Source organism: Solanum verrucosum, unplaced genomic scaffold, assembly GCF_900185275.1.
Source record: "Solanum verrucosum unplaced genomic scaffold, falcon-dt-bn FXZP01000062.1, whole genome shotgun sequence".
NCBI classification, from domain to species: domain Eukaryota; kingdom Viridiplantae; phylum Streptophyta; class Magnoliopsida; order Solanales; family Solanaceae; genus Solanum; species Solanum verrucosum.
The window spans coordinates 5,935,220-5,960,859 of NW_026020477.1; the positions used below are offsets into that span (position 1 = coordinate 5,935,220).

At 33.5% G+C, this 25,640-nt stretch overlaps 1 protein-coding gene across 2 annotated transcripts; it reads left to right on the forward strand.

Moving 5' to 3' along the window:
• The first annotated feature begins 8,609 nt into the window (after nt 1-8,609).
• LOC125809341 (uncharacterized) lies at nt 8,610-21,822 on the forward strand. Of its 2 annotated transcripts, none has more exons than XM_049488998.1 (13): nt 8,610-9,152; nt 11,399-11,476; nt 12,512-12,669; nt 13,380-13,455; nt 14,300-14,367; nt 17,748-18,003; nt 18,259-18,363; nt 18,481-18,587; nt 18,695-18,748; nt 18,854-18,937; nt 19,074-19,237; nt 20,354-20,501; nt 21,459-21,822. In XM_049488998.1, the coding sequence occupies exons 1-12, from the start codon at nt 8,822-8,824 to the stop codon at nt 20,499-20,501; spliced, it is 1,629 nt and encodes a 542-aa protein (XP_049344955.1). In that variant the 5' UTR covers nt 8,610-8,821; the 3' UTR covers nt 21,459-21,822. The 2 variants fall into 2 exon arrangements, with proteins under 2 accessions (XP_049344955.1, XP_049344956.1); XM_049488999.1 differs by having other exon boundaries at nt 8,689-9,152; nt 18,262-18,363.
• The last annotated feature ends 3,818 nt before the right edge of the window (nt 21,823-25,640 follow it).

The following is a 25,640-nucleotide window of genomic DNA, read 5'->3' on the forward strand; positions in this document are numbered from 1 at the left end:
AAATTTGCGGAGAAGTTCTTCATAATGTTGAGGAAGTTCTCCCCAATCTTTGCTTATGATCTGGTCCTTATCTTAGTTACTCGGACCAAATCAAATAAGACAGCCATTTTATTCCAAGAAGAGAGGGAATTAACTAATGTGATTGAAAGATGAGCTGAGAGTGTGAATTACTCCCTTCATGGCATCACTTCAGAGAACCACCCCTTTAGTATGTCTCAATGAGTATTATTGATGGACTTCTGTTCTGTAAGAAGTATTCAGCTGGAACTCTTGCAGCAACTGACTCTGTGGTGTCACCTAAATGTGATGGTAAGGATTGTTTACCTTTAGCGAGGAAGTTCATTTATCTAATGTTAGTTTCTAAAGGCTGGATGGAGGCTTTGAGATTCTGTCAGATAGTATGCTCATGTTGTTCTTTGAGAATCCTATGAGACAGTGTATGTGATAGTTTATGTCAGTGTTGTCACCAAGTTATCTCCATGATACATCATTTATTCCTTTCTCTATTGTCAACAAGTTATCTCTGTGACAAATCATTCGTTTTTTCATTAATTTAGATTTTCAGGTCCCATGAATGAATCTGAGCAAATGTGAAAACAAAATACCTTTTAAGATGTCTCTGAAGTGGACACAAAATATTTAGAATGCTTTAGACTCAAATTTGCTTGTGGCACTAAATCAGGTTATGAGGTTTTCTATTTTGTTAGAAAAACATAGAATACCAGAAGCTGCACTAAAGCTATTATATATATCTATAAATTATAAATATTCTTAATTCAGAAGCTGCACTAAAGCTCGCACATTATTTTCTGCTGAACAATTTGGCTTTGGCAGACATCTCTCAGAGAAAGAAATATCACTTCACCAAGGTCACTTTCACATTCCTCTTGAACCAAATATTTTGAACTTCTATCACTATATATACAAGAAGTTTCCCGAAAGAAGGAATATTTGGCAACGAGTTTGAGTGCTTGCAGATATCTAGCATGGAATATTCCTGATAAATGTTGTTCCAAAATCAAATGAAAGCAAGTGTACCCATATGCATTACTTGACTATATCCTATCATTACCAGAATTATCTTTATACATTTTCTGAATAATAATTTGTAGTCATATACTTTTAGCTTTGCGCCACATTCTTTATGTAAGATATTGAGGATTCGTTTGTCTTATAAATATTATGCCTGGATGGGACACTAACATTGAAACTAGTAGCTGTCAGTTTGTATCAATAACCCTAAAAGAAATACAAAACAAGTGATATTTTACCTGTACAAGATAAATAAGTTCAAATATATATATATTCATCGAGAGATGATCTGAAAATAGCATTTGGATTGACTGAAGAACAAGTGCTTTTAAGAAGAAAATGTTAGGCTTAAGTCTTTCTTATGCATCTATGTGTGAGCTCTAGTATCGATGCTCATTTTCATTTAGATCAAGTTCTTGCTAGATTGGATATGTTGATAACTAACTTCCCCTTTAGTTTAGTTTCTTCATACCTTATATGGTTTTCAGGTTAGCTACTCTTCTAGTTTTAGGCAAAAAATAATATCTTTATCGTATTATAAGATGCTTTCTGACTGATGTTTTTAAAGTGTCTTAATCTGATCTGAATTTCTCTTCTTCGGCTAAATCTTTCCATTTTCCCCTTATTGTCGGATTCTTGATCCATTTCAGATTTGAATTTTATGAATGGGCTGTATAGCAGTTGATGATGGGAATTAATGCTCTTTGGGTCTAGCTTTTAGTGATTTCAATCTGTTTGTTTTCCTTATTTTCTTTTTTTAACTTCTTGATTTATGGAGTTTCTGTATTTCCCAAAGCTAAGTAGCCAATAAAAAATGTTTTACTCCATTCTTCGCCTTTCTTGGTCGTTTACCCTTTGACCTTGCTTTGCTCCCAGGTAAACCATTGCTGGTGTTCTTTACCGGAAGTATTGTTGCCGACTCCTTTCTCACTATTCTTTCCCTTATTCTTCGACTCTATTTTTGGGGAGGTTTTTTGTTTTGCTTCTATCTGTATATAATTTCTGCTTCAGCAATCCAAGGTGAGCACAACCAGAGAAAACTTCATTATCAACTATCTCAGTAAGGTAAGACTGTATACTTAAACTCTTGTACTTAAAGGGTCATAAACCTAAACCAATTAACCCTTCATGTGCTTACCTCTGTATGTTTTACAACAGAAAGTTTGTATGGGAGTTGCTGCTCATTGTGTGTTTCATATAATAGGTTCTAAAATTAAAAGTAGTTTTTTAATACTGCCGAGGACTGACCATACCTTATTAATGCTCTCGAAGTGAGCTTTCATAAAAAGGAGATTTTCTTATACATTAGAACTAGGGATGATTTTGTTGTTTGTTTCTGTTGAATAAACCTTGGGACCTGGCTCCAAAGACTCAAAACAGGCAAAAGAATTTATCTGAGGAGGGAAATTCAGGTAAGGTGTATCCCATATCTTGAAAAACCCAATACATTTCGTTGCGTCTTATAGTGAGAGACCTGAGTCGTACATATTCTTGAGCTTCTATACTTTTATTTGTGTTGCTTCTATTCTTTTCTAATCTGTTCTTTTTTCATAAGATACCTTAAGTTGATCATTAAGTGTACTATACATTTCTATCACAGCATAGCCTCAGTTTCTCTATGCAATAGTATGTGGTTATCATTAATTGATGAAAGTGGAAATTATTCTCTGATGTGAAGGTCCTTTTTGATTACGTAGTGCCCTATTTTGCCTGATGATATGAAAGTAAAAGTGAAGACGGGGGAAAAAGGTGATGAACCCCTAAGTCTTGTTTCAGGGGCTTCTTCAAATCATACCAACCGGAGAAGCTTCAGTCCCTCTTGGCTTCTTTGCACCATTGCTGGTAATTTATTCCGATATCTACTCAATTTTTTTTTACCTCTTCTGTTAATTGTGTACAAAACTTATTGAAGTATTCTTTTCATAGACAACTTTTGTTGACGCACACTCGAAAACATTGTAGATACTCGTGGCCTGTTTCCCATTGTTATATTTTTTTTACAAAAAGAGAAAAAGAGGCCTCAACTTATGCACTGGGTTACATGTGTGAAGAAGATATGAAAGGAAACAACCACCTGTTTGTGGACTAAGGTGGCTTTGGAGCTTTGGGACATGTTTGGACTTGTTCAATATTAAAGTAATGATATCAAATTCAGCCAAGTAGTTACTGTTAATATCGGAAAAACATGGGCGTCACAAAGGAGAAGGAAATCTTTGATATCTTTATGACAAGGAAGGCAGAATGTATATAGTTGTGTAAATCTGATAAAAGTTCAGTAGGACACTTTTAAAATATGGTGAACAGAAGTAGAGTGAAACTTTTCTGTCGACATATATGGTAGTATTTGTACTTCTGGAACTTTTATGTATTTATAAAAAAAAAAAAAGATTAGTTTGATAATATTACTATAGCTTATCCCGTTTTCTTATTGCATAGCAACAATATTTGTTGACGATAATCAATCTATACATTGGTGAGGCATTTTCCATGAGCTACGATCCAAGAGAAACATTTGATTCTTTCATAAAATCTTCCAAGACCAAGAAAACATGGTCGGAGAGGGGTTATAATAAAGGCTGCATAACAGCTATTCACAAAGAAAGATTCCTTTGTGGTGGGATTGTTTCACCTTTAATTAGAGGTCTCGGGTTTGAGCTTCGGGTATGAAGAAAATTATGTTGGGAGCACCACCCCTGAATGGGGCAACTTGTAGTGTGCGATCCAAATTTAGTTGGGACTTCAATACAGGCTCCAGACACCGAGTGGGAAACCAAAATCAAAAAACAAAAAGATTCCATTGTGAAGAGTGTTTCCGGATGATGGAATCAGTTGAGAGAACAAAGGAGGGACAGGGCTTTGCTGATTCATCAAAAACAAAAAAGTCATCAATTTCCCCAATTATTGAGGTTTTTGCAAACATTTGTTTTAAGCTTTCGTTTAGTCATAGATTTTGACGTTGAAACCTTGAAAATTTGTGTTTTCAAAAGTTATGATTTTTGGAATTTGAAGCTGTGTTTGAACTTGTATTTTACTTTGGGAAAGAATTGAAGTTTGTGACTTGAAGTCCCAAAAACTGAAAACTATTTTGAGTCATTGGGAACTAGAAAATATTCGAAGATCATAATCTAATAAAATTTCACGGTCAAATAAAAATTTGAAGATAATTTTTTAAAATATGCTCCCAAACGCTAGGTTAGTGGTGGAATCTTAGCTTTTGAAAATGCCTTTGGGCCTAAAATTGAGCACAATTTGCTCATTATCACATTATTGCGTTTTAAGTTTTATTCGAGGTGAATTTTGCAAATTAGAATTGAAGTGTTTTATACACTTACCTAAAAGTTACTGCAAGGGGCCTTAAATTGATGTATGAACTTTAAGTGATTTGGCTGATTTCAAAGTCTTGAAAAGATGAGTATTTCTCTAATACATTTATCTTTGATGGTTTGGGTTACTTCAAAGGTGTGATGAATTAGGTTTGGCTTGTTATGATGAGGTTGTTCATATTTATCATGCATATCAACTCAGGGTGAGACCTGAAGTATGGGCTATATTATACTTGTGATTATAATTGTATGGTATCTGTTTTGCTAAGTTATGGTTACTAAGTCAAGTTGATGATCGAGAGTGGTGTATTTTAAATGTTGGGATTAGTTATAGTTGTGTAGTGTTCGGAACAAATCTGATAAGGGGGAGTTTGTGAAGATGATTTAGTAAGAGTCTTGTGGGTGGTCTACTAAAATGGGTCAAGGGTCATGGTGCTGGCATGAGAACTTGAGGGAGAATAGTAGTTTGGTTTACAGGGTTAGTAGCGGTCTTGTATTCAGAAAATCTCTATGTGATAGAAGGGTTAGGTTATGATTTGATATGAGGGTGGAATGGCCTAGATGGTGGAGTTGACAACGGAAGGAGGCGAGGTGACTTGAAATAGAGCGTATGAGTTCCAAGGTAATACTACTTGTAGTAAGAGTGGTGAAATGGATGGATCGGAACCTTAATTTTATTTTCAAGTTGCATGTTTCTTTGATTATTTGCATGATATTATGCGGTGGGTTCGGGTCAATCGATGATGCCTACCAGTAAGTATTGTTTGTACTGATACTACTCTTGCTATGCCACTTGGCATGGTCTAGTTGTACGATTCAGTGATGTTTCATAGATGAAGACGATAATGATCTCCGACAGTTTCTAATCTTTTTTCCTTATGATGAGAGTTGTGTCTTATTCTTTCATAAATAGTATTCTTTAGATGCTTTTGTACCTATTTAGACTAGTTCCTAGGGAGGAATTTATGTATTTTTCCAAGATAGTGTATTTCATCAAGATTAGTAATTGATTTTCATAACTAAATGAGTTAATATATTACAAAGTTGTTTATTTCTGCATTTTCAGTTTTAAATTGGATAATAAAGTTCTACTAGCTAGATGTTACTATCTAGATGTTAGAATAAGTGATCGCATGATTCGGTGAATTTGGATCGTAACAATAATCATGAGGAGAATGGATGGAAAGTTAGAAGGATTATCCAGAGTGACCAAGAAATTTAAGTTTAAGCAGAAGCCTATTAACAGCCTGGTTCAGTCTCTTCCACTAATGTGGTCTTACAATTCTTTTAGGCACTTCATACATTTTTTTTTTTCAAAACCCCGTTCTTGATTTTTATTTGTGTTTTGATGCTCTATTTCTAGTTTCTCTCTAGGAACATAAATGCATTTTCTATTTGTTATTCTATAATCCCAGTAGCACTTTAGCTTTCACTATTATTTTTGTCCTCATAAAAATAAAATGAGAATCAAATTTGTTCTTCATCTCTTCTTTCACAAATCAAATTTGCAAATATGAAGTCACAAAATCGTAAAGGTGGAGGAATGAGTACTTCAAATCTCGTCTTTAAGTTTCATCAAAGCTACATTCCGACAAGTCTTGAAGTAGGGACATTTGTAGACATTGAAATTTTGTTGAACTCTACAATACGTGTTTGATTTTACTAGAATTCTTAGAGGCTAGTTATCTACACTAAACTCTAGCTTATGTCTATATAAATGATATTATATTCCGCATCTCAAATATCCCATAAGCTTTTGGGTATAAAGATCAAGATCTCGAATATTCCATAAATCTGGGATATTCATAAAAATCAAGATCTTTAATATCCCATAAACTCTAGGGATATTCATAAAAATCACATCAAGATGCAGTCTTCTTGACAATCAAATACTTCAAGAAGATCCACAAAATTCTTTCATGGAAATCAATTAAATCTCAGGAAATTCAAATCATCATAATTTGAATGATACGCTACTAACACTCCTTGGATCACAGAGAAAATTGAAAGAGAAGAATCAATGGTACAAACATATTTGTATTCACTTTATTTTATCAATAAAATTATGTTTTTTCATTTTATTTATTTGTCATTACAATTAATTTTCGATCACTTTAAAATAAACAATTTCAGTGGAGACGAAGGATATTCGTCAAAGAAAACAAGTTCTTATGGTTAAACAGGCGTCACAAGTCACATGAATCAACTTGAAACAGACTGGATTGGTCGAAGAAACATGTCTCATATGAATCAACTTGAAATGATTCAAATCTTTTTAACAGTTCTATATCAAATTAGTGCTTACTGTTTGTATTTGCTGTCACATTTTCTGCTATAATATTTGTCAAGCTTCTATTTGTTTTTATCTTCTAGAAGTTGGGAGCCCAAAATATCTATTTACTTTAAAGTTATTCATTCACACTTTCATTCCTTACACTTTGTTTGGATGATTGTATTGTATTGTTTTGATTGTTACTTTGAATTCATATCGAATTTTATGTTTATAATGGTTTGAGGTTATTTCTTGGCGGATTAATTGATAACCAATAGGAAATTAATCAATTATATTGTACCATTCGGCACATATATAAAGTTCTTGAGTTAGGGTTTAGTTTCATACTTTCATTTTTGACTGTTTGTCTCAAGCTCTCGAATATCCTACAATGTGCCAACACTGTTTGCTTTTGAATTTTGAGCAAGAATGCAATTTGACAAATCACACGCATAAATCATTTGGTTGTTACCTCATCTCTAATAAGTGATTTTACATGGTTTTTTAAATGAAAAAGGGTCAAAATTATCCTCAAACTATTTAAAATAGCTCATATATATCCTTTAATTATGTTTGGGATAAAAAAAACTACCCTAGCCATCTATGTTTTGGACCACAAATACCGTTAAAACGTTATCTTTGCCATAAGAGTTGGCACGGTAGTCCACCCAGGCAGTCGAACATGGCAAAAATACCTTCCTCTCAATAATGTTGTTCTTCCTTGTTCATCCCTACCACAAAAAAAAAATCAAATATAATTATTTCATTGTCTTGTTTGATCAGTTGTTGTTCAAACTTTGGAACTCCAATTTTAAAGTGTGCTGAAGTTTGCTTGAGGTTGTTATTGCGTGTTGAAGGATCGAGTTCATTGTTTGAGATTTGGGGTCATAGATTCACAAAATCGATTTTTAGATTTTTCAAGCTTTTAAGAACTCTTTCAGATATTTTTTGGAATTTCAATTCAAATCTTCAAACTAAAAAATCATCTGTTAAATGTCAATTTGCAGGCTCAATTGGAATATTCAAACAATTTTTAGTAACATTCAGTTAAATCTCTTCAAATTTTTGCACTTCAAAAACCCAACAAAGGCTAGAATTTTCTCACCAACAAGTTTTCAAATGAATAGTTATTTTCGAGTTTCAACACAATAAGAATGACTTCAAGAGTTTTTCAACATCTTTCAACCTTGAGAATTAAATTTTCAATCTCTGATTCGATGACATCAAAACCCAAACAATGAGCTTGGTCATTCAACACACAACTACTATCTCAAAAGAACTTCAGCGTACTTTAAAATTGGAATTTCAAAGTTCGAACAATAACTCAAACAAGAACATTGAAAAAATTATTTTTGATATTTTCTTGAAAAATTATTTTGTAATAGAGATGAACAAGGAAGAACAACATAATTGAGAGGAAGAGATTTTTGCCATGTTGGACTATCATGTCAGCACATATGTCAAAGATAACGTTTTAAGGGTATTGTGGTCCAAAACATAGACGACAAGGGTAGTTTTGATCCCAAACATAAATAAAGGGTACATATGAGCTATTTCAAATAGTTTGAGGGTAATTTTGACCCTTTTCCATTTTTTAAAAGTAAAATCTTAACGGTTATATCGATAATTGAATCGATCTCTAATGGTTCCATAAGGATTTAGCATACATACAAATCGATAATTGTTAAGTCAAACTGATAAATGTCAAAATCAAATTGAACCGATTGATTATGTAGTCCTATTCTCATCATATAAGTTCCACGTAGTCTATCATATATAACATAAGTATTCAAAAGTGAAAAGAGCTCCAATAATCTAAATATTTCTACTTTTCAGTATTAGCAATAGTATGCATAATGATAAACACAAGGGTTATAACGAGATAATATTTTTATGTAATATATACATGTTTTAAATATATATATATGAGATTATGTTTAAAATTTGAATTATGACATGATGCAAATTGCAAGGCCAAAAAAGACACTACTGAAAACACAAAGTACCATAATGCAAATTTTCAGAGTAGACAAACAATTTTCTCCATCATGAGAGAAAGATCTCACTCTCCATCACCAAAAACCTTCACTGAGCTTACATTTTCTTAGCAAAATCCAACAAACCCTTTCTTGAATTCCCCTAATGTTTCAACCCTTTTGATCTTTTCAACAAATTTCCAATTTTTGTTTTCCAAATGTCAGCCCCTAATAAACCTTCCCGTGTTTTCTCCTTCTTTAACATCACTGCCGGCATCGGCGGCGGTGGAGGTGGCGGCGGAGGCAGTGTCAGTGGAATACGATCCAATGCGACGGATCATCTACCACAACCCCAGCTGAAGCTGGAACCGGATAGAGAAGTGTATAGACCGGGTGATCCGATAACCATTACTATTGAAATCAAGAACCCAACGACTTCTTCTTCTTTGCTTATTGAAAAACTTAGTTTTGAAATGAAAGGGATCGAGAAATTGGATACTCAGTGGTTCTCTACTACTAAACCTTCTCCTGATTTTAAGCAACGCAGAGGTTCTTTCTGATTCTCAATGCATATTTAGCTGTGTCTTTCTGTATTTTATTTACTCAATCCCCTTTTTATCGTCTTAGTTGATATAATCATGAAGAAAAGAGTTGAAAATGTTACTATTGACATGTTATAGTTCTCCTTACCCTGTTTCCTTGGTCTGCCTTTGGGTACTTCCTAAAAGGACAGTGCAATATGGAATTCGGTAGTAGAAAGGGTCAAGAGAAGGCTTGTAGGTCAGTAGATAAGGTACTTGTTAAAAAGGGGAAAGGAAGTATTAATCACAAGTAGAGTAGCGTTCCCATCTACTTCTTGTCCTTATCACAAGCTTCGGCTAGCATGATAAGCAAGATAGAAAGACTAAGAAATTTTCTATAGGATATAGTTGATGGAGCAAGGAAAAATCACCTAGTTAGTTGGAATGTTACATCTCGAAAGAAGTGGAGAGAGGGGATCGTGGTAAATGGTCTTCAGGTCTTTATTAAAGAATTGCTAGGGACGTGGCTATGGAGATTTGGAATAGAGGTGCACTCACTATGGAGAAGTAAATATAACTTTTTAGGGTTCGTTTGGTTGGGAACAAGTTATCAAGATTGTTATCCACCCTCAATGTGGGGTAAAATAACACTACATTCCCGGGATAAGTTATCCCATGATTTAATCCCAACCAAACATGGAACAAACTCATCACAAAATTAATCCCAGGATTAGTTATCCCTTATCCCTCCTACCAGACGAGCCCTTTGGATAAGAGACAGGAGTAATGTTAGTTTTGGGGGGCAAAGGTAGCGGGACAATATATTTGGACTCACATTTCCAAACATCTACAAAGCTTACAGCCATAAGGAGATGACAATCCAACAGATTCGGAAATCACAGGGGAAGTATCATTTGGGTTCTTGAAGGACCTAGAACAAATTTCACATAATGAGGATGTTGAGGACTGCATTGTTTGGACAAGAAAACTGGATGGGCACCTCTCTGTTAAGTCATGCTACAAGATACTCATTAGTGTGGGGGACAACTCTTATAAATTGGCCATGGAAACAACTATGGAAGTCCAAGGCGTCTTATAAAGTCCATTGCTTTATGTGGTTGGTAGCAAGTAATGCATGTCTCATGCATATCAACCTTCAGAGACAGAGTATGATTATATTCAATAGGTGTTTCTTTTGTAGCAGTGAGGTGGAAAGTGGCAGCCACTGATTGCTTCATTTCCCTGTGGCTAGTCAGATTTAGTCTTTTTTACTTAAATCTTTGCAGGGTGACCACTCTTGTGCCTTACAGTGTAAGATCTACTAGTCAACTGGAGCCCTAGGCGAATCAGTATAGAATTAAGGAAGATTTGAAGTACAATCCCTGCTTGTGTTTGATGGGGTATATGGAAGGAAAGAAATGCTAGATGTGATTGATTATCTACAGAAGTTCAAATACAACTATTTATGCCATTTGACTTTTTGGTATAATTTACAGGATAGAGGATGAATATAGTATGCTAGATTTCATAGTGTCTTTACGAAAACAGGAATATCTGGATCAGGAAGCCTTCCTTTTATTTTTGTGCAGAAGGGTTAATTCATTGGCACCATCTTTGTACTAAAGCTGATTTGTCTTACTTTATACATATTGCTTAAACTTTCAGAAAAAAATGAGTAAACGTCTAGTGACATTGGTAGTTAACGATATATAAGAGAACTCTTCATGGAGAAGTCCTTAATTAGATGGAATAATGGAAGTTTTCTAATTGCTGGAATCCCAAATTATGAAGGCATAATCATTGAGAATATTTTAAACCAATTTCTTGATAATTTTCTTAACGCAATAATATCATTATTAGGAATACTCTACAGAGTTTTGGTGATTTTCTTGCCTTTCAACAATTGACATGCATATTTAGTACTAAAATTACTAAACATGGACGCGAGATGCATCTATTAACAAGTCCAAATGGTTGTGCTCATGTTTCATCCATTATGGTGCAACTACTTTCGAATATGTGAGATTTTTAAGATCTTCACCAGCTGAGAGGGCACAATCCAAATTTATAAAGGCCTAAAAGTAATATGCTACATTGGATAAATGGATTTTCGAAATTATCGGGATTTTCTTATGGCCAATAGGCAGAAACCATTGATCTTTTAAGAAAAAATGTCTACTTTGGCTCTGCATTTGTTGTTACTAAAGATATATGTTCATATATCTTGTTATGATTTTTGTGATTCTTTGAGATTTAATGTTTTTACTCTTCCAGGAGAGTATGTTTTTATGGATAACTTGACTCCTGCATTAATATCAAATCAGATTGTCTCCGCCGGTAGCTCCAGAAAATGTAAGTTTGACCTTTAGCTTTACATTACCCTCATGTTTCTTGCTCATTCTAAATACATGACATTTATTTAGTTCCGTGTTGTTTCTTTTAATTGACAAACGTGCGAAGAAATTTGCCTAAACATAAGCAACAAAGGGTGTCAACGCGGTACTATACTAGGTAATACAATAGAAATAAAATTAGGGTACTTGGTTAAGTGGCAGTAATTCAAAAGAATGATATATATATTTTGTTTTGTTAGTTAGTGTTTGATAGCAGGATCGGGAAATTTAAAAATTCAGTAAAATTTGAAGCGTTTGGTCGAAGATGATGACAATTTCATTGAGCTTTGTAGTTTGATTTGAGTGATGAAACTGGTCATGGTAAGAAGGACTTTACTTGGAATTATTTTAAACCCCAACTACATTGTGGGGAAATCAAGGGAAATGTGTAGGAAGGGACTTAATTTAGCAAAACTATAAATTCTTGAAATGAACATGACAACCACAAGGAAAAATCCAATTAATCATTTGAATAAATCACAGAGCTGAATCTAATTTTGTTTATAAGAAGAGGACTTTGAGAGCCCTAATCACAAACTCTTTAAGATTCCTAATTCTTGTCAATGAGAAAGTAGTGGAAAGGAAAGAATTAGCATAAATTAAGTCCTAAAGCAACTACAATCTTGTAATAAAAAGAAATGTTGCCCGGATCCTTCTTTTGTTCGTATGTAGTATGTACTCATTTCAAGAGTCTAACATGGTGTTAGTACTTTCTAATAATTCTTCAAATGTTCTAAGAACTTGAAAAAAACTAGACGTATGTGTACCAGACTTTTACACACGCTATATTGGTTAGTACCCTTACACAAGTCCATTAAACATTGGTTAATACCTGATTAAATTCTACTTATCTAATAACTCAGTGTTCAACATCACAAATGTGTTCAAACCCGAACAAAGTGTTTCAACATTACAAATGTTTTAACAGTGCTGCTTTAAAGGTATTCAATTTGTTTTGACATGGATAAAGAAAGGCTCTATTTTTATTTTGCAGTTATGGTGCGAACAATTCTACCAAGCACCATACCACCATCATACAGGGGTGCAACCATTCGTTACCTTTACTATGTTAGAAGTATTTTATCTGGACAATACTTGATAATGGAAAATGGTCACTTCAGCGAAGAATCTATACGAGATCTTGCGGAGCTGGTTAGTTCCTTTCTGTTCTGTTATCTTTCATTTATCTGTTATCATCTTTGTTCGATTTGATTCATATTTTGGCTGCTTTCAAGAGTTGCCCTGCTTCTTTGGTGACATGCTCTTGTGATTGCATGTCTGATTTTTCGGTATCGTTGTCAATATCCAGAGTGCTATTTGGTCATGTGCTTTATTTTAGCATTTCTGACATCTCCGATACCAATATTATTCTATTAAGCAGCAACTTGTCAATCTTGGATTTGTTAAGAATGCAACTATGCTACTGTTTTCTTTGGTGGTCATTGTGCGTTGTGTTCAGTCTCTTTTACTTTTGGTAATTAAGAATGGAATTAAGAGAAGGTGCTCTTACCTTTATGTTTCTATTCATCTGTATGCAAATCAATGACTAGAAAATTCCTGTTCCATCACGAAAAAAGAAAAAGTAACTACTGCCCACCTGAAATACAAATAATACATATAATCATTTTATATGAAAACTGATTCTTTACAATGTATCTTTTGACTATTCTATGAAGAGAAAAACACTGCAGCTCCCACCTTTTCTCTCATTCTTCTTTTTCTGATGTAAAAGAGGGACACGATAAAGCTATAGCCTTCTCGCTAAAGATACCAAGGCTTGAGGTTTTAGAGGTAGTACAAATGCGCAAGTTTTTTTTTTCTGCTTTTGGATTCTAATAGTTTTTCTATCTCAATCCACGCAGGAAACAAGAATTCCACTGCAATTATGGGTAACTCAGAAGAGTAATGGCCTTCAAAGTGAAGAAGGGCGCAGTAGTGGTACTATTTTGTTCTTTTAAACCTTTAAACTCATTCTCTGTTCTCTGGTTCGTGATTTAGCGGTTGAAACTTTTCATGAAAAGTTTCAAGTCAGGTCATTGTTTTTTTTGGAAGATATCTTCAATAACGTAGGAATACTAGGGGTTGGGGGTGGCGGCAAAGATAGTGACAAGAAAACAAATTCGGAAAATTTGGTTCTTTTGAGGAGCCACACTGTACTCATGTATTCTTGCATATATATTTTATCACTTCTATTGTTCTTTTGCTTCGGTTATCTTGCTATTTTTGCTTTCAATATTTCTCTTTTCTTAGTACTTTCATCAGAGCTTCTTTCACCGTGTATTTCTCAAACCTGTTTTGAAATGTTTTTCTTGAGCCGAGGGTCTATCGGAAACAGTCTCTCAAGGTAGGGGTAAGCTCTCCGTACACTCTATTCTCCCTAGACCCCACTTGTGGGATCACTCTGGGTATGTTGTTGTTCATTGTTGTATATATGGTTGCCACATTATATGGAAGTTGTAAAATACCTACAAGCTCCTTCAAGAAAAAAACATTGTTTTACTACTTGTGTTATATGACTTCTCAGAAATCCTTTTATCTGGCGGAACTATCTTTTCCTGTGGGTAGTCATATCTATTCCTATAGTGCTGACAAGTCAAATGATGTACAATTACAATTACTTTGCATTACCTAATATGATACGGTGAACTGATCTCTTTTAAATGGCAATATGTATCTGTTTTTTTGTTCTTTTCTTTCTTTGCTTCTCAGTTCTGACAATTCCATCCTAATTTGTTTTTTCCGGAAATACTTGGCATGCTCATTGAGTTTTTCAATGTAACAGGGATTGTTCCTGCTTCAACTCTGCTTTTGGATGTTTACTGGAAAGAGATGGATGCAGATACTGACTGGGTAAACCATTCTGTTGCCAGTTTTACTTATTATTCAGTATGCTTCTTGTGGTAAAAGAAAAATTATTGACTGTATTAAGATTCACTAGAATTTGAAAGAACAAAATTATGAAAGATGGTTCGATTAATAAAAGATGATATTCTAGTGACTATTACAACGACAACAACTGCAACTCAATTCCAAACTGTTTCCGGGGAATAGTAGATCTGAATATTTTCATCCTTTTTTATTATTATTTCTCCTTTCTAATATGAAAACTAAACTTGAAAAGCCTAATACCTTCCCCACACTATTTCTGGCCACAACCTAAGGCAAATGCTTACTTCTGGTGTAACTTTCCAATTCCAAATGTTGAAAGACCAAAATACCCTTCTATTTTCCTAAGGCAGAGGCCTGTGAGTGAAGAAGAGGATTTCACAGTTCTTCTCCTTTTCTTTTTATCTTTAAAAATAAAATTGAATTTCTATGAAAATTGATTATGAATACAGAGCCAAGGACTGTGTCAGTCTAGGAGAAATAAATTACTATGTGGAGCTCTGCTGTATTGTTATTTGATTGTGAGCTTTTATCAAATTTTCTTGCACTGTCTAAACGTCAACCAAATTTTCTGGACTAGAACCCCACGATGCCATGGGCTCTCCTAGAAATGATTGATCCGACTAAAACGTTTTTCACCATGAGAATTCAATATAGGAGGATAACTAAGACCTGCTTTTTTCAGCATAAATGCCCCAACGTAATTCAACAAACCTAGCATTAACACTCTAGAATTAGATTCACTTAGCTTTCGTTAGCCATCCCCATTTAGGAATGGAGCAACGTCTGACATTGCAAGAAACATAAGAAGAAAAATGAAAGATTGTATCAATCATGTTTGTGGCTTCCAATTTCTTGGAGACTTCGGGATCTTAGGCAGAAGAGAAAGGAGAATCTATCTTCAATTTGTACTTGCCAAGAGAAAACAATGTTAAGATTCTAGACTAGCAAAACCCTCTTTAATTTCTTCCTCTCTTTGTCTATTCCCTCTCTTTATTTTCTTCTGCCACTTCTTGTTATGTCACGACTCAAAAATAGATGTGATGACACTCTTCTTATCCCACCAAGACAAGTTAGGCTAAACCCAAATATAACGATAATTGCAGAAGTAAAATAAGACTGAAATATTAACAACAAGTAATAATGCGGATTACAAAGTTAACTTAATTAAAACCCTCAAAACTTGGTTGTTCGTGCCCAAGCCTCTAATGTATTACGATTTGAAAGAAAAACACAAGTCTCAAATGACATTGTCTCCAAAGTAGAACAAGACCATAAATAAGAGTAAGAGGTCCGCTGGGATGGCAAACAACTACCTGACAAATCTCCATAAGAAGCCTCAGACAGGAAGAGAAGAGGGAGTATCACGAAGATCCGGGCTTGAAACCTATACAAGTGTAGCAGCAAAGGGTGAGTACCAAACAACACGGTACTCAACAAGCAAACTCCTAAACACAAAGTCAAGTAATATAGAATATGGGTACTCCTAACACTCCAACCAAACTTCCACAACTACAACCTGCATAAATCCAGCCTAACCTAACAGGTCACAATTTACATAGCACATAGCTCAATAACAACACTAACAAAATTACGGATCCTCAACAACAAGTACAATATTCATCAATCACAAGTTCCACAAAAAGACACTCACAAGTTCACAAACGATAAAGATATGCAATGCCAAGTATATTGATGCATATCTGACCTAGTGATACACACCTGTTGTCTCTAAGTCTGGGATCCATGGGGACTTATCAGTCCATGCATCCGTCGCGACATGTGACACGACCCCTCGATAATAGAATTTGTCACGGCGTGTGACACGTCCCTCGGATCATAATATCCGTCGTAGCGTGCGACATGTCCCCCGAAACGGTACATCCTCTTTAATTCCTTATTCTTCCTCAATTCACACAACACTCGTTACAACCGTGTCTCAGAACCAATGCAAATAGGCATGTTCACACAAATAATGAGTAGATGACCATTATCATATCAATGCACAATTCACAACAACACAATCGTGATACAACATCAACAATGAATCGATAAACCTTTCAAATCATTCTCAACACCTTCAATAATTAATCAAGTTGCATTTTATTACACCTTTTTCATCATTAGGATCATTCAATATGAACAAGTCAACCCATCACCAATTCTCATTACTCCCCAACACATACAACAAGGAAATACACGATTCTATACACTTAAAAAGGGCCAAGAAGCCCACTTGCCTCAAATAATCAAACAATCACTCTAGGTTTTGAGCTTTCCCCTTTCGTTGGGCTTCCAAATCAATGCAATCTGTTCAAATGTACAATATTCGTAAGCAACCAACTCTGTAGCCACTCATATTACTATACGTCTAGCCTATATGCAAAAATTCACTCAAATCTATAATCAAGTTCCTAAGTTCCATGCCTAGGGTTAAGTCTTAATTCCTCCAAATAACATAACTCTAATGGTAATTCATATAATACAATACACCTAATATTTAATTACCTATACCAATTTTATCAAGACTTGAATCAAAAAGTAATTAGTACAAGAAAATCTGGAATAAAGATATCGAAGCCAAGTTACAAACTAGTGCGCCAATTCACTGGAAACTACAATCTACAGAATCCTCAATTTACTCCCTATGATTAGCCCATAATCATTGTCCCATAAATACCATTAATTTCCCATTGAGAATACCCACTGACACTCTTCAACCTATGACTGAAAACAACAATAACTTTCTCAAAAATTAAATTGTTATGATTTCATTATTAATCAATATCCAATCATTACTAATCATTGGCTTGTTATTTGTATAGTGGTCATCATTAATTGATAAGAAGAGGAAAAGAAAATAATTGGAAAGGTTATGGAAGGGTTTGTAGTACCTGCGCTGTTGTCTTCAATGCGGCGTACCCATTTCTCTTTCTCAAATTGTGATAAAAAAATATCAACTCCCACTAACTTATTTCAACACATGGGCGGGTATTAAATAACTTATAGACCAACTAATTTAATTATTTTAAAAAGACTACCTGTCGAATAAATATCCGTAGTTAACAAATAGTTCAAAATTCGCAAACCAACTTCATTGACTGATCAGAAATGACTCGGGGCAACTATCGGGAGGGGTAAAACGTTAATTTTACAAAAAATTCCAAAAATGGCCTTCCGGGTCATTACATGTTATCTGTTTCTTGTTCCCTGGCGGGATCTGGTTATGCCAATGCAGTAACTTTAGTTAATAGTTTATTGTAGAATAATCAAAAGCTGACAGAACAGAGAGCGTACCTGGAGAGAACATGTTGAGTTGTTGATGTGATTTTGTGTGCTTGCAGGCTAAAATAAATGAAACTTTTGATGGTGTGGAGGAAGGATATGAAAGTTCAAGGGATGAAGTTTCATCAGTTTCCTCCTATAATCCCATGAAAGATAATATACACCGGACATTCGGAAGCTCATTATCCTTGCGGTCTTCCTTGGCAAGGACTTCAAGCAAAGATCTTCCACATCTTGAAGGACGGTCAAGCATATCTTCACAACTGGCACTTCCACAGATAGCTGTGGCTGATGTCTTGTATGATTCTAATGGGGGTAAGACGAACAAAAACATGTCTACATACATATGACACGGCGTTATCACTGAAATAATTTAAGAGAATAAGACTAAGCTCAGAAAACGTGTATCTGTTTTCATGGTTCAATGGATTAATGTCTTTGACAAAACAGGTTTTCTTTGTCTCTATGCTCTTTTATTTTCCAATGGAAATGTTGCAACGCCTCTAATCAAGCCGGCTTTTATTTTATTTTAACCTAACAAGAGCTGAGGGTTTTACTTTATTCTTTCAGCAGATGCTTTGTCCCCAAGTCAACAGCTGAAAAGTACCAAGGCCTTCTCCAAATATGATGATTCGATGGTACCCTCTGTCTCAGGCATGGGTGAATCTGGAGCATGTAAATCGAGCTTGCACTTATATATATCTTATTAGTATTTGTTCCTTCCATATACTCCTGATGATGTTTGTTAACGAAAGATCTTTCATGATAATCGGTCGCCAACATTTTCTGCAGCAGAAGGGTTTATTCGAGGGAGATCTTACAACATTAGACTCGATGACCAAGTGCTTCTAAGATTTTCTCCAAAAAATTCTGAGTCAACATATTACTTCAGTGATATGGTAATTGTATTATTCAGTGTATTGGTCTTTCCATTAGTGCTATTACCAATGCCTATTTGCACCTGACTGGTTGGAAACTTATAAGTCAATTTATTCTTTGGCAACAGATAGGTGGAACCCTGACTTTTTTTCATGAAGAGGGTTCTAGAAGATGCCTTGAGGTAGTCCTATACATCAAAATTCATGCTTGTAATAAGCCTTAAACATGTGGTTTATTTATTAGTTTATGCTTTCTGGTGTTTACTGATCCTTTTGTTGCCTTCTAGCTTTCAATTACACTGGAGATGACAGAAACTATCAGCCGACGCTATGTACATCCTTCACGGAGACATGCTCCTTCTATTACTAAGGTATTCTTTACCTGTTGATGATTCTTTACAACTCTTTGCATTTGACAAAAGTGTTTTGGCGGATTTATTTAGAAGAGATAAACACTTGAGCCCCTTCATTTGGTGATTAGTCACCAAGGCATTTTGATTTATTCAGGTTCATAGTGATCATCATGAGGTGGTTGCTGATTTAGTTCAGACAAGCTTCCTTTTTTCCATTCCGATGGATGGTCCTATGTCTTTTTCCACTCACTATGTCTCCGTACAATGGGCTCTTCGATTTGAATTCTTTACCACTCCCAAGAATGCTGACTGGTCAAGGTATGTACTTGCTCATGTAACAAGAATATTTTGTTGTTGCATAATTCATTGATCAAAGACTTTGGAGTTTCCATTAAGAGGGTGCAAAAAAGAGAGGGTAAAGCACATTACAGGGAAAAGTATCATACAAAAGACGCTTGCAGACTAACTTAAAAGCTGAAAAAGATCACCAGATCAAAAGGATTTAGAAGTATATCAGCTCTTCAGCTACTTCAGTACTTCTTTATTCCCGCCAAATACAAGGGATTTCAGAAATTTTGACAGTGATCTTGTGCACAATTTTTTTCTGATTCAACCTTTCAATTCCTCATGCCTGCGAATCCATGAATAATATGTAAGCTGTTGAACAAAATTGCAGCCCATTAATTACGTATCTCCATTTTAGTCCAGGTAAATCATCAATAGGCTAAAGGCTCACCTCTACATGGCTTATAACCCTTCGGAATAAACAGATGCCAAATGTGCTCGGAAACTCACATGGAGAAGAAGATTCTATCACTTGTTCGTTCGAACTCAAGTAGCTCTGACCGACAATCTTTTGCCTCTTCTTCTAAAATAATTTGGGCAATGCATCATGAACCACTGTCCTAATAATAATGATGATGCTCTCATCTTCTCACAATAAACTAGGATACTGAGCATTGTTATGATGACTCTTACTCTAGAAACCTTTAACAGGAAATACTCTCTCGCTATCAATATCTATTTTTTGCTGTTGGTACCACTTCCATCAAAGTGGAAAATCAAAAGACACCTTGAGATTTGTCATGATTGAACTTCCAATCTCTACTTTAAAGTGGAACTCTCTTGACATAATTATTTCTAGTGAATCATGGAAGGTTGAAGAATGCCCTTGAATTGCTTCACTTAGATATATCGATTCAATTGTAAAGAAAATATGGTAAGGGAAGGAACTTTATGGTCTCTTATCAAATGCACCATAATTGTAATCTTGATGCTCTTTTCTCCCCTCAATTTGTTCTCCATGTCCTGATTCATCTATCTGATTCTGTTTGTAGATTTTCCTTTGTAATTTGGTATTTTCTTCCTCAAATTGACTAAATTCATGAATTTATCCCTCTTTGTTTCTGAAATACTTCATGCATGATGTATCAGATATGAACATCCTCTTTTGGTAGAGGGTAGAGAGAAATGTGAGTGGGTACTTCCAATAACTGTGCATGCACCTCCAGGAGGAGCTCCTGCAGCTCAGACAAGAAATGACAGGTCATTCTCTTTGGAACCCCTATGGGTCCATACATAAGGTAAATGGAACTCTCGTCTTCTAATCTAAGCTATTTTAACTTGTGATTGGTTTGCACTTTGTGAGAAGATGTTCTAGGTTTCTCTTTAACATTCTTTGATGTATGCATCGCCTCATATTCACCTGGAAAGAAAAAACTCTACTTGTTTTACAACTTTAAGATATCAATCTTGTCATAGTTTTCTTGATAAAATAATATACTTGTTTCATGTAGCAATTAAGCTGATTGCTGTCTGCCATTTAAAGAAACATTTGTACTAGTTGCCCTGAAACTTGAGAAAAGTAGCAGTTAGTTCCTCTATCTTGCTTGGCACAAGTAATGTTTTATTTTCTGAATGGTGGTGTCATTTAGATTGGAATGTCAGTAAGAATTTTAAATATATGGTGGGGAATATTTTTCAGGTCATTGATCTGAGTTTTATTTTTTAAAGACCTATGTGCATTTTATATCCTTTCCCTTTATTTTTGTAAATCTTGAAATCCAATCCTCAACGGAAGTTTTTACCCGTTATTTGACTCTCCTATTTTTAGCACCTTGTTTCCTTCAAGTCAACTTTATTTTTTTTAGAGGTCAAAGTCTTCAGTGGCAACATAATAACTATTCCAGTGGTGCGATAAATGCACCATCATCTTCTATTTATTGTGTTCACACTTTCTTTGTGCATTCTACACCTAACATATATAGGCCAGTGCATTTGAATCAAGTGAGAAATACACATTTATTAAAAAAAAGTGAGAATACACAAATGAGTTCTCGCTATTTCTCTCCACTTATAACATTATAGGTCGCACAGTTGAACAAACACTTCATTAGAAGAAAGCATTTGTTTACTGATCTCGTTAGAGAAAGTAACGTTATATTAGATCTGGAGAATGTGGGATTCACTTAATTAAGTTTAGCCATATTTTTGCTCATATCTTCTACAATCAATTAACGTTAAAACGCTTCTACCTTGCAGTCTTGTAGGTATACACATTGCGAAAAGTTAAAATGCTTGGCTCCATTACTGTTGAGATATCTCACCAGCAACCCCTGGAGCTTGCCCACCCGCGGGTCTTCCAGGTCCTGATTTCAGAAAGGATGAGTAGTAACTGTGTTTCAGTATTATTGTATTTTAGCCATCAGTCGATATTTCCCCTTCCAATCTTTGGCGTTGTGTCGTGTTTTCTCTTATATTATCTTTTATATGATGAGAAATGTATTTTGCCTTTCTCTATTTTTGTTTTTTTTTTTTATAGAGAACATTTTGTTCTGGAGATCGTTACGTTGAATTGTCATTATGTATATGATTAGAAACGTCTAGTGAGGTATGATAATATTATATTTTTCATTCATGGATTAATAAGCAATGTGATGTTAGAATACATTTTGTAAACATAATGGATGGAAGAGTACTTATCATCCCGTCACAATATTTAGTCGTAGTCGTTACTTGTTTTAAAGATAAAATGTTCATCAATGTTGCAACTCTGAGTTGTGAAACTAGGTGTTTTACTATGACATGCAAGTGAAGGGAATACAAAATAGAATGTATTACTCCCTTTTTCACTTATCCAGAGTCAATTTGATTATTTTTATAAGTTAAATGGATAGATCAATTTATATATATATATAAGTTGTAACAAACTGTTTATTCCTGATTATCACAAAATATCTGATTAAAACAAAAGAAATAACTAAAAGAAACTTCAAATTTATCTATATATAATATCGACTCGAGTTTTGTGTCTATATACTCAAATCAGTTTGGTAAATCGTATTATGCTATGAATGTAAAAAGAATTATCTCAATAAAAGAGAACAATTGGATAAATACTTATCTGCATAAGATATTTACATTAAATTATAAAAGATTACTATAGTTATATAGTCTAAAAAGATTAAGATTCCTTTTTAATATTATTGAGTTTTTGGTAAGTAATAATTCTAAATTGAAGATTTATACAAATCGCTGAATTAGAATAAACTTTCTTTTCGCTTAAACCTTAAATAAAATGTACTATAGAGATAGAGCAAAAAAACATCAATAAACTGTTAAAGATTTCAACAGCACTGTCAAGTATTTTTTTTTTAAAAAAGAATAATCATTATTTACCAGTTTTAAGTTTTTAATTGTCTACATATAGTCTCTTTATTTCATTCAACCTTCCTTTAAATTCGAATTATAATTTATAATGCTAATTTTTAATATTTATTTCTTTTCTCATGAATTCTTTATGCCATATATTGTTTATCACTTAATTAGTGAAATTGTATATTTTTTCTATTTTAATTTACGTGATCCTATTTAATTGGACACATAATTTAAAATTGAGAGATTTTTAAAATTTTAATTTTAAACATATAATAACATTTGTGTAGTTATATGACTTTTGAAGCTGTTTTATTGTTGAAAATGCAATTATATCGTGATGTTGTAAAAGTCGTCACTAAAAGTAAAATAAAAAGTTTTTAAATTAAATTATTTTAAAATTTAGAAAGTTATAGTAATTCTTTCTAAAAGAGACTAAATATATGGGTGTGTGGATCGAATTGAAATAGGGTTGATTGAAGTATCATTTTAATTTTACTTATTAGTACCTAACTAACCAATAAAATAAAGAAAATGACAAGGTTTGAAGGAAAAGAAGATATTAACTTATTACCAACGTATTTTGTGTAGTAGAAGGGCTATTTCTTCCTTAATCACAGGTCATAGGTTCGAGCCTTGAATATAAAAAAATAAATTCAAATACAAAAAAAAGAAAGAGATGTCAAACTTCTTATATTTCCTTTTACATATTTTAGCTTTAGTTAAGTATATCAAATACCAAAATTTGATATTCAACTACCTTTAATTAACTTAAAAGTTCAAGTCCATGAAATATTACTCATATTAATAATAATAATAAAAATTAACATTTCAATGATGGATTGATGCCAACTCAATACCTGTCACAAGATATTCACAAAGGAAATTCAAATAGAGTATGATAGAGGTGACAGAACATGGATTGATGACTTAATAACTTCACAAGATTTAAATGAAATGAGAGTATAGTATGGCAAAAGCAATGGAACATGTGTGATATAAAAATAATAGGATGTACATAAATTTTATTATTATCTTGTGAAAGCTAGTAAATAGATTATTTTTTAAAGTCTCTCAGCTCAAGTACACCAAGCAAATATAAAGAAGAAGAAAATAACATAGAATACATAATAACTAACAAGGAAAGCAATACAAAATCTACAAGAAAGGGGCAAGTACAATAGGGGGAAATACAGTCAACAACAAACAATGATAGATATCAAAAGCAAAACTACAATAATACGGCTAGTACAACGATGGACAAACAAACACCAACAAGCATAAACCCTTAGAAAGCAAAACGATCCTCCACTATCTACTAAAATTCTACCCTAGTTTGCATCCTCCACACGGTCTTGTTTTTGGTACAAAATCTAAAATTGTATCGTATCATGTCTAATCACCTTCCTTAATACTTCTTCAGCATATCTCTACCTCTCCTCATACCTACTATAGTCAACCTCTCGCACCCCCTCACTAGAGCGTATGCGTCCATCCCACATGTTCAAACCATCTCAATCTCGATTTCCTCATTTTATCTACCACGAAAATCATCTCTCACTATGCCCACACATTCATCTCATTACAAACAAACATTTCATAGAACTTAAACAAAAAATGACCAAAATACCCTCAAACAGTCTGTCTACTTCTTCTTTATTATATAACTAGTTTCACAGTACATGTGTTGCACGTGTATATGTATATATAGTATACGATGTTGTAAAATAGAATTAATATTACTAAAGTAATCTTTTTTAGTAAATAATTATAGTTTAAAGAACATAGGACAAGTGCTTTTAAATGATTAATACAAATTGTCATAGAGTTACTTGTATTTTGAGATTAAAATGACCAGATATCATTGAAACATTTCAAAATACATTCAAAGTTTAAATATGGGGAGAAAGTGACATTTCTTTAGTAGTACTATTTTTTACTTTACTAAATTTTGTAAGTAAATCTAACCAACAAAATTTTAAAAAAATATCAATACAAAAATGTCACCAATAGTTTTTCCTCTTGAGGTCATGAACATAAATTATGGACACCATTTAAGTTTATTTTTTCTCTTAAATATTCATACTTGAAATCTAGTATGTGCATGACACTAATAAGGATTACCATAAATATTTCAATATTTTATCTTTATACACAATCTATCTTTTACTTGTTGTCTAATGAAAGATTCTAGTATCTTATAGAAGTTGTATCGTGATATAAAATATTAATTTTTTTAAATAATAAAAATTAATAGATGAATAAAATTTAAAGGATTTTGTTTTTAGAATCTTTAATTTGATTTAAGATTATTTTATGATCAATCATTGTGACATACCATTTTCTCAAATTAAAATGAACACAAAATAACAAGAAATTCATACTTAAAAAATTTCATACTCAATATAAATATTAGAAAAAAATATATGGAACGATACATAGCCAATGAAGAAGGAAGATGAAAATATATGATCATGCTATATTCACTATAGTGCTCCATTTGATTAAAATCTTTTGCCACCACCACTTTACTTTCTCCGTTCATTTTTACTTACATATCTATTAAAAAATAATCATTATCATATTATAAGTAAAAGCGAAAAATCTATTTTTGAAATAGTGGAATTAACATCAAAACTAATGATTCAATAGACTACATTGATGCCCGTTGTTTTAGCAAAATTAGAAAGAAACTCCTTCATTGGAGGGTAAAAACATAATTAAAAAAAAACAAAGAAGAAATATCTTACCCAAATCATGTGACTATTTTTATATTTGTTTATTATTATTGTCTTTCCCACAACTTTTCGTCATTGTTAACTCATGAAAATTGTAAGAAAAAATACGAGTGTGAATTTATGAATGATTTGCTACAATTTGTTCACCAACTCTTTCTTATGTGGTATTTCAAATTTTGTTGTACTTTGAACTTAATCAACTCTTGCAAATAACCCTGAGATTATTTAAGAAGAAAAAGAGTAGAAAACTTTTAAAAAATCATAGTTTAAAAGTGAGAGGAAACCTCTCTATTTATAGCTAACAAATAATAGTATGAATAGGTGTTAAT

Bases quoted from the DNA above. Each gene is read 5' to 3' on its own strand.
- LOC125809341 (XM_049488998.1), top strand. From the start codon at position 8,822: ATGTCAGCCCCTAATAAACCTTCCCGTGTTTTCTCCTTCTTTAACATC. The intron at 18,004-18,258 runs GTAAGACGAACA...TTATTCTTTCAG, and splicing joins CTTGTATGATTCTAATGGGG to CAGATGCTTTGTCCCCAAGT. The intron at 18,588-18,694 runs GTAATTGTATTA...CTTTGGCAACAG, and splicing joins CATATTACTTCAGTGATATG to ATAGGTGGAACCCTGACTTT.